Raw genomic sequence first — 15,745 nt, 5'->3', positions numbered from 1 at the left:
GTTTATAAATGTGTAAAAATAATATGTAAGCCCTGCAGTGGTGGTGCACATCTTTAATCCCAGTACTCGGGAATCAGAGGCAGGCAGACCTCTGTGAGTTGGAGACCAGCCTGGTCTACAAGAGCTAGTTCCAGGACAACCTCCAAAGCCACAGAGAAACCCTGTCTTGAAAACAAGCAAAACAAATGTAAAATTTCTGCATGACATAAGTAAATTTAACATTAATAAACATTTAAGCACAATGAATTTCCAAATTACAGAGATGGATGATATTTTCATGGCTCTATTTTAGTTGTTATTACTTTTTGCTATACTGTAGATTAGATGAACCCTATTGGCCTGATGCATGCTAGGCAAACACATTACCACTCTACCATGGCCCTGTCCTTTGTGACTTGTATTTAAAAAGTAACCAAAGTGAATGAGAAAAATATTACCTGAATTGACTCTCTGAATCAGCTAGTTGAACTCTGTAAGGCACAGCATTTCCTGGTTCTTCAAATTCTGCTTCATGAGTCTTATTAATTATATGTTACATATTATTAGTATGCACAATAGGTTTACTAGCAAGTTAACTGTCAGTAATATTTATAATATTTCTTTCTACAAACGACTCTCTAACTATATCATACATGCTCCAGGGAAACGAAATTCAACTGTTCTTCATTGAGAATACTAAATGTTTTATTAAATTTTTACAATTGTCACATTTGAGGTCAATAATAGCAATGTATGAAACAATTGTCAATCCCAGGAAATTATTGACTACAACTCTTCCAGTTTTCCTACTGTCATGTCTCCAACTTATTCAAAAAATCAAAATTTTAATGACATTCTAGAAACTATATTTATACCTAAGTAGCTGTAAATAAGATTCCATGTAATGAAACTGATCTTTTTGTGAAAGCCTGACAAAAGAACTAAAGAGACAAAAAAAATGTGCTTTATTAACTAGCACATGAGAACATAAACTAGAACATCAGAACATTTGTTCACATCCCATGTTACATACTTCCAAAAAAGTGGCAATGTTAAGTTAGCATGTACATCTACTCTCTACAATAAAACTTATAATTTTAAATTTATCACCAGGCTGGAATCTATAAACATGAAATGTTTCTTAAACTCTGATAAATTTTTAATAAAATCCTACTGATAATGCTAATAAGACATCACTATTTTACATTTTCTATGTGAAAGAATTTGTATGATCATAATATACTTACGCCATCCAATTCTACTATTGTTAGTGATGGTGGAGGTCTCTCTATATTCTCTTTTTCTACTGGCATAAAAAGAGGTGGATATTGTACTTTAATCTCTTCAACTAGAAGTAAAATTGGAAAACAATATTACTTAAGAACAGGCCTGATAATTTGCTGTCTAGAAATAATACTGTCAACACTAAAAGAATAGTCTATCACAAATCAACACAAAGATGGAAACACTATCAATTCCTTCAGCTCAAGCAAAACACAAATTTCCTTCCATTATCTTTTACATGAAGGTATTTTGGTGAAAGCAAGGTACTATAGTAAATAAAAGGAGATGGAGTTTCATAGTCTAGATCAGAATGATACATGGACAAATGCTAAAAGCATGTGTGAATTACTGCTTGTTTATATACTTGTAAACAATAATTGTTAATCAATCTAGTTAAAGCTCACTGACCATCACTATCATCATTACTTTCATTCTGAGAGCACTGTTTCTCCATTGTAGCTTCATGGGAAGTATTTGGTAGTATGTTCCGAAGTTGTTCCTGTGGAGTTCTACAAAACAAGAGAGATGTAGGTAAAAGAGAAAAACATCAGTAGAATTACCCAGACAAGATATTTACTTGGAAAGTGAGTGAGAATTCAAAACTAATGACAAAATTTTGACTATAACAATAATTCACAGATTATTTTGATTAACATATTTCAATATAATGAAAGTTTTGAAAACAATTCCAAATCACCCAAGAAGTTTTCAAATGCATATTGTTTAAAATGAAGCCCAAAGACATCATACAAGTCAGTATTCTCTCAAAGGCCACATGGAATCCAAAAAATATGCCATGCTGTTGACAAAGGTAATTTGCAAGTATATGTTTTATCTCACACATTTGGCAGTATGTTAATGAGTTCTGAGGCATACAGGGGGCATTTATCTAAGCTTTCAGGACACCAGTAGAGTGGTAAAATAGGATCCCATTATAAGAATGTGAGATGTAATGTCTGTGCATCTATTACATAATTAACGATTAGCCTGCTTCAAATGGAAAACATGAAGAATGGGAATTCTCAGATTTCAAGAGGGTGTATTTAATTCTGGAGGATGTTCAGAGACTTGTGAGGGTGAGGGTGAGGAGAGAGTTCATTTTTGAATCAAATATAAATAACTTCACTGGCCTCATAAATCAAGCAAGCCCACATGTTTGCCATGTAAAAGAGAGGCTGTCTTACTGATATTGTTAGTGCTAGGAGTTAACATTTGTCCATTTTAATCCTAACTACTTTGGGTACACACAATGTTATTAGTCATTACATTAAATAATCTCTACTATGATGGGCATTTTAAAAGACAAAATTGAGGGGAGAAAATGGAGAACCTACTTGTTCTAAGACACTTTGGCAGCGAACACAGCAAAAGCAGCAATCTGAGCAACTTGCCTTCTCAAGCACACATTCCGAGACAAGTTCTCGTTTTTTGCAGTACCGAATTTCCTACTTGTAAATACACCAGCAACATTTTAAAATCTATTATACAAATTGCACAAGTACAAAATATGTTGTATGACTGAGCTTTTAAAAAAAAAAAATAAGAGACTCCTCCCAATCAGAGTTTAGCAGTGATTTATATTTGCAGATGGTATAATAGTATACATAAGCTACCCAAAAAATTCGGCATGGAACTCCCACAGCTGATAAACACTTTTAATGAAGTGGCTGAATACAAGAATAACTCAAAAGAATAAGTAGTCCTCTAAGAGATGAATGATAAATGGGCTGAGAAAGAAATAATGGAAACAACACCCTTCATATTAGCCACAAGTAATATAAATTATATTGGGGTAATCCTAACAAGTGAAAGACATGAATAACAAGAACTTCAAGTCTTTAAAGAAATAAATTGGAGAAGCATCAGAAGATGGAAAGATCCCCCCCCCATGCTCCTGGATCGATTGATAGGAATAACAATAAAAATGGCCATCTTACCAAAAGCAATATACTGATTCAACACTACCTTCATTTAATGCCAATACAATTCTTTACAGAAATTGAAAGCACAAATACTCAGCATTATATGTAAAAACAAAAAGTCATCATAACTAAAACAATTCTGTACAACAAAAGAACTTTTGGAGGTATCACCATCCTTGATCTCATGCTCTACTAGAGAATTGTAGTAATAAAAGCAGTATGGTATTGGCATAAAAACAGACAGGTGGATCAGCAGAATAGAATTGAAGGAGTAGACTTAAAACCACAGACCAATGGACAACTGATTTTTAACAAGGAAGCCAAAATTATAAAATGGAAAAAAGAAAGCATCTTCAACAAATGGTGCTGAAATTACTGGATGTCCACATGCAGAATAATGCAAATAGATCCACACCTATCACCCTGCACAGAATTCAAATTCAAGTCAATCAAAAACCTCAAAATAAATCCAGTTACACTGAACCTTATAGAAGAGAAAGTAGGAAATAGTCTTGAACACGTTGACACAGGAGAAGACTCCCTGAACAGAACACCAATAACATAGATACTAAGATCAACAATTAATAAATGGGACCTCATGAAACTGAAAATCTTCATTAATGCAAAGGTTACTGTCACTAGGACAAAACAGCAACCTACAGAATGAGAAAAGAGCGGGGTGGTGGTGACACACGCCTTTAATCCCAGCACATGGGACGCAGAGGCAGATGGATCTCTGTGAGTTCCAGGCCAGCCTGGTCTCCAGAGGGAGTGCCAGGATAGGATCCAAAGCTACACAGAAAAACCCTGTCTCGAAAAATAAACAAAAAAAAAACAAACAGAATGGGAAAAGATTTTCACCAATCCCACAGCTGACAAGGGAATGATCTTCAAAATAGATAAAGAACAGAAGAATTTAGTCACCCAAAAAAACAAATAATTCAATTTTTAAATGGGGTACAGATATAAATAGAGAATTTTCAAAAATAAGAATCTCAAATGGCAGAGAAACCCTTAAAGAAATGTTCAATGTCCTTAGGAATCAGGGAAATACAAATCAAAACAACTATGGAAATACCATCAAACACTATTAGTATCACTAACATCAAAACACCAATAGCAGTTTATGCTCTAGAGGATGTGGAGCAAGAGGAAAACTTTTCCATTGATGGTGGGAATGAAAACTTGTATAGCCACTTTGGAAGTCAATAAGGCACTTTTTTTTTTTTCAAAGAAATTAAGAATCAATCTATCTCAAGAGCCTGCTCTTGGGCATACACCCAAAGGATACTCAATTACACCACAAGGGCACTTACTCAACCATGTTCAAAACATTTTTATTTGTAATAGCCAGAACCTGGAAATGACCTTGATACCCCTCAACTGAAAATGGATAAAGAAAATGTGGTACATGTATACAGTGTTACTCGGTTGTTACAAACAATGACATCAAGAAATTTGAAGACAAAGAGATGGAACTAGAAAAAAAAAAACACATCCTTAGTGAGGTAACTCAGACCCCCCTAAACACAAACATGTTTTGTAACCACTTATAACTGGATATTAGCTGTAAAGAGAAGGATAACCACGCTACAATTCACATTCAGAGAGAGGCTAGGTAAAGAGGTGTACTCAAGGGCAGATGCTTAGATCTCCCTGTGAAAGGAAATTAGACTAGATCTCATGGGTGGACTGGGGATTGGTAGGGATGGGAATATGAGGTATCAGGTTTGGAGGTATAATGGAGGACAGAGTACTGAAAGAGATGCCTGAAAATTCCTAAGGGGCAATTGATGGTCAGATAGAAACCTAGTGTAAGGGCAATTCCCAGGATGATTGCAGCTAAGACTCCTAGCAATAACAGATATGTACTCTTGAACTAACCATCTCCTGTAACCAGAAAAGACTTTCAGTGGAGTGATTGGGACACCAACCTAGCCACATAGCCTTCCACCTACAGTCTGTCTTGCCTACGAGATTTGCCAGGGTAAAAGCTGAACAGAGATTGTGGGAGTGGCCAACCAATGACTTTCCAGCCTCAGGCCCATGGCCAAGAGAATGAGCCCACACCTGACAGTGCCTGGAGTGCCAGGCCCCAGAAGCTGGATAACCCAGAGACCTAGGAGAGAACCAAACATGATCGGGGAAAAAAAAGTCAATGTGGTGATGCCTAAAAATATTCTGCTATACTCATAGATTGGTGACAATCCCAGTTGTCTTCAGAGAGGATTCATCCAATAACCGGTGGAAAAAAGATACAAAGACCCACAGCTAAACATTAGACTGAGTTTAGGGAATCCCACAGAAGAGAGTAAGGAAGGACTATATGAGCCATAGGGATCAATGACATCACATGAAAACCCACAGAATCAACCACCCTGTGCCATAGGACCTCAAAGAGTCTGAACCGATAACCAGAGAGTTGCATGCAACCAACCTAGGCCCTCTACATACATATATATATATATATATATATATATATATATATATATATATATATTCTATTGTGGGACTCCTAGCAATGGGAGCAATGACTGTCCCCAACACTTTGGCTGGCTCATGGGAAACTATTCCTCATACTGGGTTGGGTGGCCCAGCCTTAATACAAGAAGAGGTGCTTAGTCCTACTGAAACTAGATATGCCATGTTTAGTTGATATCCATGAGAGGCCTGCCCCTTTCTGAACAGAGGAGGAGTGTATTAGAGTAGGGCAGAGGGGAGGTTTGGGAAGAATATTAAATAATATATATCAAATGGAAACTTTCATTTGGTCACCAGAAACTGTTTTCTAGCTTAATATTAGTCTACTGTGCTAATAATTCCCTGTATATACACATAAGTACAAATAAGCTGTTATCAAAGAACTTCATGAAACAAAGCAACCTTTTTTATTTTCATCATTATTTTATAAGGACAGATAACCATGATAGCATGTTTAAAGATCAGGGATACTACAAATTAATTGTTCTGAATTCAGTATATTAAACTTGAGAAAAACTACCACTAAAAATTAAGAGCTTTGCTCAAGAGTAGGCATCTAACTCATCAGAGAGTAAGCCTTCACTTCTGTTATTCCCACCCTGTCACCTCCCACAGAACCATGCCACATAAATAAAGGTCAAAACTCCTTTTATAACAGTAGTCACCTCTTCACTGTCCCTTCTGTAAAATTTAGAAATTTGTTATTAAAATATTTTTGTTCATGCCAGTGTGTGTGTGTGTGTGTGTGTGTGTGTGTGTGTGTGAGAGAGAGAGAGAGAGAGAGAGAGAGAGAGAGAGCACTTTGTATAAACAAGTACATGCATCTGTATGCTCATATGTGTGGAGATGTGAAAAGGCTGCCCATTCATTGATATTGTTTTTCAACTGCCCTTTAATTTGTTGTACAGAGACTGTCACTGGTCTTGACCTTGCTTGGTCTTAAGCTTGCTCAGTATTAGCCAATGAAGCCCAAAGATCTGCTTGTCTCTGCCTCCATGGCACTAGGACTATTGCCATTTTATGCTATGCACAGAATTTTTTATGTGGGTCCTCGGGATTAAATTTAGGTTCTCGTGTTTATAGCACAAACACTTCACAAAGTTATTTATCCATCCCTCATACCCAGTCTTATTGATATAAATCATTTAAGTATAAAATAAATCTGTCCAAGAGATTATAGTTGAGAGTTCCTATCCCTAGGACAGTACCCACTGCTATTACTTTGCCAAATAGACATAGTATTTACCTCCTTTCTAAAGACAGATCCCTCTACCTATAGATTAATGCAACTCCCAGTTCTCACCAGAAAAGCTTCTTTGTACAGTGAACAACATTTCAAAAAGATTCAGAAATGACCAAAGTGAAGAGAGTAAGTGTCTGCGGAGTGCTCAGCCATAAGTGGGATAACTACCACAGGCTCCCTCTTCCCAAGGCTAAGGGACCAACATGGAAGAGGAGATAGAATCTAAGGAAGAGTGGGAAGAAACAATGTCTTCTGAGGATGACAGGGCCACTACATAGATAAAGACGGTGTAGCTGTGGTTGCTTACATAAGACAGTGAATATGATCAAACCAGTCAATATGCCAGTTAGGAAACAAGGTGACATGGGAAAGGGGCAAGGAGCCCCACACTAGCTGAGGCACTATTGAACATTGACATCTGCTAGGGGAGGTTGAGTTGATTTTTCTTTAGGGGTGTGGTCCCTGGTAGCCTGACCATTCTTCAAAAGACACCCTACCCTCCAACATACACACTCATACCACCAATTAAACAGAAAAGAAGAGAAACAACACACTTTCTTGAAGAACTCAAATGTTTAAGTGCAAAAGAACTGGAAAATTATTAATGGCAGCAAATAGAATCATGACTAGGTTTAGAAAGTAGTTGGAGGCAGAATACCACTCACAAGAAATATGTTTGAGAATATGCCAACAATGAAATGGGCTACCTCAAAAAGATATTTTTTTGTATGATGAAGCACAGGCCTTGTAATCACTTTTCACCTTCATTCTAGGGAGTTTTTCTAGCATTTTGTCCTTCAACATGTGAATTGAAGGCCACTGTCAGAACACCCTTTTTACTCAGGAGGGAATGGAACTGAGGAAACCAATACTTAGCATCAAACCTACTAAAGAATGCCATTTTCCCCCATCTTCTAGAAAACTGGAAGGAACAATGAAGTGTAAGCATCTCTGCTATTTAATAAATTGAGCTTATTACTCTCTAAAACTATATGTTGTTCAAATTATCAATGCTATTAACACCTACTTGTCTATAATGTTGTCTATAATGTTTCATATGGCAAGTTTGATTTTTAAACACATTACAAAGCCATGTATCTGACCATTGGTCTTTGAATAAAATAAACTGATTCAAATTAATAAAAATATAGAATAAAATTAAAGAACTAAGCAATTTAAATTAATTTAAAAAATACATTTTAATAGATTTGTAAAATAAAACCCCAAATATCTGTGCTAAAGCACAGCAAAGTCTCTTTGTCTTGTCTTTTCTTTTTTGGGGGGGTGGAAGCGTTGGTTTTTGAGACAGGATAACTTTGTATAGCCCTGGCTGTTCTGGAACTCACTCTGTAAACCAGCCTTACATTGAACTCACACAGCTCTGCCTGGCAATCCCTCGAAAGGGCTGGGATTAAAGGCCGGCACCACCACTGACCAGCCAGCAAATTTTTAAAGTAAATTTTTATTTATTGAATGATTCTGCTATTATTCTTAAATTCCATGCTTTTTATTGGTGCCTTCCTCCATATACATATCTCTTTCCATTTCTCAAGGTTAAAATATACCATATTAGTAGTTAAAATTGTTGCTAATAAAGTCAAAGCTTCACAGGATTAAGTATAAATACATGCCTATACTTAATATAAACATAAATAAATTGCTTCCTTAAGCATTTTCCCACAAGAAACACAAATAACTTCTATTTCCAAACAAATAGTAATATTAAAATTCTACAACATACCTTCTGTGTTTTTTAAGCCATAATTTTTCCATGTATGACAGACTGTCTTCTGTAAATTCAATATTAATTGGTTCAGACCAAATTTTCAAATTAGTTTGTACTTCACATTCTTCCACTGAGTCTATAAAAATGAACACTGTACATAATTAATATAGCCATGCCTATTAATTATTATCTTTCCTTTAGATAGCGAGTCAATTATTTCTGGCAATCAGTTCTTTTGTACCTATCCTTATAATACATTTGTAATTATTATATTATGACATGTGGTATTAATGTAATATCAAGTCCAAAATGTAAATAATGCTAAAGGGTTTCTACAGCATTAGTTTTGATAAATGAGACTGTGTACAATATCTTCAAAATGTTTTGAAGCAAGAAAATCTCTTGAATCAAAAGTTTTCCAAAGCAACATTCTCTTAAATGAAACAGGTAAATATGGTCGCTGTACATTCCATACACAGCACATACATGTAGAAATAAAGGTGTATATTACAACCATTTCTAATAATATTTATACATGATGGGTAATAGAAAATTAATAATTCAATATGAATTACATCTCATTCAGAATGAAGGGATCATTGATCCCCACAAATGTTTGACTTTGAAGTCACTTACACCCCAATGCTCTTAATTCTGAAACACCACAAACTACAAAATCACTCAGAGCTATTTGAAAGTGTTGAAGCTCTGAGGAAAGAAAGCAGATAATTCCAGGACTGGTACCTTTTCCAGCCTACAGATACTGCCCCATTTTCTAGCTTGTAACATCCCCCAGAAGAAAATCCTGGGGGAAAAATGGGAAAAGCAAGTGGTAAAGATTAAAAACAAAATTTTTAGGGATTCTAACACTGAGCTGATCCTAATCTCAGAGTCTGCACTGACTTTAGTGGTCAGCATCCAGGAACAGTCAAATGACAGCAGCCAAAACAATGGAGTTACTCAACTGCTATCCTCCTCAGAGTACTGTAGTATAGAGGAAAAGAGAGAAGAAATTCTGAGAGCAACAACTAGAATCTAGTAAATGAAAGAAGAGAAAAGAATTACGAATATAAATTGTGAATATGAACATATGATTGGATGGGCAGGAGGGATGGGGGGCACATTTGTGTACATGTCTTACTGAAGTTAAAAGAATTGAGGCAGAGCAGAGCAGTGGTGGTGCACATCTTTAATCCCAGAACTCAGGAGGCAGAGGATGGCAGATCTCTGTGAGTTCGAGACCAGCCTGGTCTATAAGACCTAGTTCCAGAACAGACTCCAAAGCCACAGAGAAACCCTGTCTCGAACCAACCCCCTTCAAAAAAAAAAAAGAATTGAGGCAGAAAAGCTCAAGGTGGGAACAAGAAAAGGGGCACATAAATTGGTTCTTTTCAGAGACAAGAACCACTGTACTTGAGAAATTACTCCCAAATCCTGAAAAAGTGGTAAGGAGTAGGGAGCTAAAGTAAGTAGCCCGTGGTTCACTTTTCTCCGTTCACCAATGGCACAATATCAGGAAGTAAAGATGAGACCCAGCCTGGCTTCGTGTGCTTCTCAGTATCTTTGATAACTGTGGCTAATGACAAATACCTATTTGCTAGGAGAAGAACCTTCAGCTAATTAATTGTTCAGCAAGATATTTTATCTAAAATCATGCATGCTAGTCAATTCTGGGACATACAGGGCCATGAGGTGTGGCTTCCTCAAAGAGAGGTGTGGCTTCCTCAAAGAGAGGTCTCATGAGTTGTCACTTGGGCTTTGCTTACTTTGTTTCTGGCTCAGCAGCCTTCTTTTCTAGGAATTTGTCTCACACTCATCGCATTTAGATCATGGGCGTTTTGCTTAATACACAAAGCAAAAATCCTAAAGTAAATGGATGCCTGAAGCATTTGAGGAACACTCAGGAGACCAGGGTAGAGGAGACCAAATAAGCCAGTGGGAACATTGCAAGGGAAGTCAGAGAGAAAAGGGCTTTAACTCACATCAAAGGCCAGGGCCAGGAAAGCACCTAAAGGAGTTTGTGTATTACTAAAATGAATCAAGGCAGAAATCAGTGAGTGAAACAGCTGGAGAATCTGGAAGTTTAAAACACACTGGTTAAACACAAAGATTCCTGATGCAATGTGCAATTAAAGGTATTCGTATTAAGAATAGTACTTATCTCCATTATTGAAGCAAATTTGTAAGTATCTGAAAATATTAAGTGATGGAAATAAGGAGAACAAAAACTCTTCTATACTTCAGATGGAGTAGAAATTGTTTTAAGTACTTTTTCTGGCTAGTCCATGTTTGTCTAGTTTATTGGAGGACATAAATCCCTGATAACACAGTTGTTTTACTATAAGCTATTCATATCCCTGGAAATATGTTCAGATTATATATGAAGACCTGTATAATAAAACGTATAGTAGTATTGTTTGGCATGGCAAAAATGAGAAATGTCCTAAAAAATAATCAACATTTAAATTGAGAAATAGTTGCACATTCACATAATAAGAGATTGGTAAACATTGAAAATAGGTAAATTATCACCATATACATTTTCAGCCATGAAATGTGGAACATGGTAAGAGCAGTGAATTCCATGGGTTTAGTTGCACTTTTCTCATAGGAATATTAATGCCTTAATATGAGGCAGTTTCCTGGAGGTACTATGATGATAAATATGGTTTACATAACACATACACTATAGACAGTGTAAGCAAATCTGTGTTTGTCATGAAGATAAATCACTGCAGCTTCCATGATAGAAAATGTTCAGTATAACCATTCTTATTGTGAGACCATTGTTCTCTGCTCACCAAATTAGCCTCAAGACATCCTTCTAATGGCAGGTCAATGTCTGTGGGTAGATTCAAGGAAAGAAAAGGTGCTGCAGACTACGCCATGCTACAAACCCTAAGAGAGATAATGTTTAAGTCTGGAATTAAACAGTGAAGGACTATCCTAATCTTGCCACATGAATTACACCAGTATTTCTGATTATATATAGTGACAGAAGTAGGAAAATGTATTTACTGAGTCAATAATCACCAAGATAGAGCTTGTAGTCCAAATCTGACCTATAGTTCTCCTATGAGAGAATTTGTGTGTTCATAAATACAAGGTTTTATTGCAAAATAGTACACTCATTTATTCATGTGTTGTCTATGACCTTTTTCATACTCTATCCAGAAGGTTGACTAGCTGAAGCTGCTTACAGCAAATGTTTATCGAGTTCTGTAGTAGGTCAAGATCTTCTCTTCTGTTACAAATACTGTGATTTTTCCAGTAAAGATATAAAACCTAAAAAGCAACTGTGGTTAGTATGATAAACTTTATGGTGGTTTAGTCATCCTCTGAACATTGTCTTTTGTACTGAATAACTATTGATGACAAGATTGTTCATAATCCTCAAAAACATAGTTGCTTCAGGCATTTCATTTTAGCATACAAAAGTTTGGGAAAGGGAGAGGACATTCTAGGAACTTCTTATGCACTAATGTATAAAATTTTATATCACCTCTAACACTTGCAATGCAAGATTCTTTCAATATTTATGTCTAGGAAAATGAGTAAATATTTCCTAAAATGAAGAATCAAAACAAGGCTGCATCTTTTACTTCATGTGCAATAAACCATTATAAACTCAAAGTTGGAATTGAAATATGTTTCTGAAGTTCTTGGCATTGCCTTTTCTTCACTGCATATCCTGGTTGCATTCTACTCATGTAGAGGTTGTCTTAGTGTTACTATTGCTGTGATGAACCAAAAGCAAGCTCGAGATGAAAAAGTTTATTGCACTTCCACTCTACTGTTCAGCAATGAAGGAAGTCAGGGAATGAACTCAAACAGGGCAGGAACCTGAAAACAGGAACTGATTGATGTACAGGCCATGAATAATGCTACTTAGTGGTTTACTCCTTCTGGCTTGCTTAGCCTTATCTCTTATAGAACCAGCTTAGAGATGCCCCCCTCACAATGGGCTGGCCTTCCTACATCAATAAGTAATTTGGAAAAATCCCTGTAGACTTGCCTTACATCCCAATGTGATAGAGGCATTTGCTCATGTGAGGTTGGTTTCTCTCAAATAATTCTAGTTTGTGTCAAGTTGACAAAAAAACTACCCAGTACAGTTTGTATGAATATGTTTCAAAGAAATCCATTATTTTATTTGTGAACCAAAAAGTGAAAGAAAAAATCATGAAGAGAATTTTTAAAAGAAAGAAAGATAATAATACTGCAAACAAAACCAAAAACCTATTCTTTCTGTGAGGGTCACTGTGGTCATGTATTCAACCTGCAAGTTATGGATTATGGTTTACTTGCAAACATTTGCTCTCCCACCCACTCAGCTCACAATGCTGTTTTGGAGGCTGTGCAATTTGGGGAAGTTGAGGCCTCACTGGAAGAACTGAATCTCCTGGAAGCATGCTATGAGGTGTGTAGCATCATTCTACTTCCTGTTTTGTCTCTGTTGCCTCTTCTATGGTGATGTAAGAAATAAGGAGTCCACCCATCTTCCTCTGTGGCCTTGAAGCCACCTGCTGCTGTCTTCCTTATTTTGATGAGCTGAATCATCTCCAACTCTGAGCCAAAATAAACTGTTCCTCCTTTAGGTTGCTTTGTCAGAGATTTGGTCACACTGAAAAGGAAAGTTACTCATCTAATGCATATTCTTGCATATAATGCAAGAATCATTTGATTTCATGCCCCACACATTCCCCCACATGTTATATTGCAACAGTAGATATAAAATGGAATTGTTTTCATTATTTTCTAATGAATGTTTCCTTGCAGGAAAAGAAAAGCTGAGACTTCAATGCTCCATTCAGCTCATGACCTGAATTTACATAGAAAACCAAGGTAAACATCCCCATGATCAATTCATGCTTTATAAATATTAAACAACTCACCACTGACTGCCTAGTATGTACACAAAGCTCCCTTGAGAAGCTGTAGCAAATTGATCTTTATTGTTTTTAAGCATTGCCTTTGTATTACCAGGAGTGGAAATAAATGAGATTCCTTTACTTTGTTGTATGAATATTTGAACAATGACCATACCTGGTTTTTTTGCATGTGAGTCCTGTTGTTTGTTTTCTTTCTGTTGTCCAGCTCGCCACTGAGTTAAGGCTTCCCGAAAGGACTGGGCAGATGCTTCTTCATCAAAAGGCATTTCATACAGGGGGTTTGTACCTTTTCCTCCTTCTGCTTCTGTAGTTTCTACCTAAAGTTGAAATGTAGCAAAGAGTGCTTATTAAGCTTCCTGAATCTTGTAAGAAAGACATGAAAATCAGATGTATTTAATTCATCTAAATGCTTTATTATTTTTTAAAAACTGTTGGTAGTTATGGCTGGTCTTCTCAGAAGTTAATAATGTTAGAGCATAAAAAACTGATGATGCTTTCCATTTTATATCTGCTCTTCCCCTCTCTATAGCTGCTCCAGTTATGTACACATTATCTATCCCTTCCAAGTCCTCTTCTCTTTCCCACATTAGAGCAGTTTTTGTGTTACAGAGATAGTGTGTAGTTTTTTTATATAGACAAGACTGGTCTCAAATTTGAGCTATCCCTACTTTGGACTTCGGAGTTATGAAATTATAATTATAAGCATGCAATTATACCAGTAATATAAGTATAGATAAATGCTTGTGTGATTTTATGTGTTCTAATATGAATCTCATCATGCCAGTGTGCTTAAAACACTTTGATTCTCTAAAATTCAAAGTTTCTCTCAGGAAATGCAAAGTGCCTGAAATACTTTCTCCTCTCTTGTCACATACAGTCATCTGGTCTTTTCTCTATCATTCACCTACTCCAGCTATAATCACAATATTGGAGAAGTAAGAAATATCAGCTGTTTCTTCCGAGCCCTGTACTAGTTGTAGTTCCTTCTCATAGCGTTTCCCAGACATTTTCCTCATGCCATTCAATTTCTCAAATGTCACCTTCCTGCAGAGTTCTCTCCTGGGGACAGTGAAGATTCCTAACTCATCTGCACCCTCTTGTTTTATTTGTTTTTTCTCTCCTATAGCTTATTTCTGATTCAATTTATCACAGGGTCTCTACAGACCCTCTGAGAATAAATCATGTGGTTATATTGTTTTTGCCTTTTTATTAAGTACAAAATATAGTACAAGGATAAAACATAGTAGGTTCCACCAACAAGTAAATACAAAGATCAATGAAGTTCATCAATGTGTAGGAAGCAATGCCACCCAAAGTGCTGGGTTGTTTTTTTTTTTGAGAAAATCAATAACATTGATAAACTCTTAGAAAAATTAACAAAAAATATAGTGATAAAACTCAAATTAATAGCCCTTTCCGCCGACTCATCACAGATCAGACCAGGTGAGCGATCCCCTGCTTTTACCCAACCTCTGTCCTAAGCGCCATCCACCCAGATCCCCCCAGGCTTGTCCCTGCTTGAAACAGACACACCCAGGCAGGGAGGAGCTCCCGGAATCTGGGTACAGGCCACTCTTCCTTCCCTTTCCGCCGACTCATCACAGTCCAGACCAGGTGAGCGACCCCCTGCTTTTACCCAACTTCTGTCCTAAGCACCATCCGCCCAGATCCCTCCAAGCTTGTCCCTGCTTGAAACAGACACACCCAGGCAGGGAGGAGCTCCCTGAATCTGGGTACAGGCCACTCTTCCTTCCGTTCCCGGTGACCAATCTGCCAGGAGGTGAGTGATCCACCGCTCTTACCCAACTCCCTATCAAAGCCCCATCCATCCCGAGACCCTGGGCCTGCTCCTGCTTGGGGTAGACCTGCCCAGGCAGTGAGGAACCCCCAGAGCCTGGAAACACCCCACTCTTACTTTCTGTCCCACCCCCACACACCCGATCCCTATGGAGGCCTAACTCCTTCAGAGTGAGGAGACTACAAGGAGAGGCAAGACCATCCAGAGCATCGGACATTGAATTCCTGGCCCACACACACTACAGAGTAACAAGAGGAGATAGAGATCCTACCTGCACTCCCTGGAAAAAGATATGGGAAAAAGACAGAATAAGAACTCGCTCAACAACAGAAAGACCAATATGACACCACCAGAATTTAGGGACTCCACTCCAGCAAGACCTGAAAAGCCCAACATAGTGCATGAAGATGAGATGGACCT

General features: G+C 37.2%; 1 protein-coding gene across 1 annotated transcript in view; it reads right to left on the bottom strand.

The window, feature by feature from the left end:
• Zbbx (zinc finger B-box domain containing) overlaps positions 1 to 15,745 on the bottom strand; it is a 92,260-nt gene that overhangs the window by 30,567 nt on the left and 45,948 nt on the right. The window contains exons 8-12 of the mRNA XM_035451339.1: positions 13,682 to 13,844; positions 8,651 to 8,771; positions 1,672 to 1,772; positions 1,227 to 1,327; positions 438 to 517 (exon numbers count right to left, since the gene is read on the bottom strand). Of these exons, the coding sequence (XP_035307230.1) occupies positions 438 to 517; positions 1,227 to 1,327; positions 1,672 to 1,772; positions 8,651 to 8,771; positions 13,682 to 13,844 (566 nt within the window). The remainder of the gene's footprint in view (positions 1 to 437; positions 518 to 1,226; positions 1,328 to 1,671; positions 1,773 to 8,650; positions 8,772 to 13,681; positions 13,845 to 15,745) is intronic.

The sequence above is a fragment of the Cricetulus griseus genome (assembly GCF_003668045.3).
Source record: "Cricetulus griseus strain 17A/GY chromosome 1 unlocalized genomic scaffold, alternate assembly CriGri-PICRH-1.0 chr1_0, whole genome shotgun sequence".
In the NCBI taxonomy this organism is placed as follows: Eukaryota; Metazoa; Chordata; class Mammalia; order Rodentia; family Cricetidae; genus Cricetulus; species Cricetulus griseus.
This window is presented reverse-complemented; position numbering and strand designations above follow the sequence as displayed.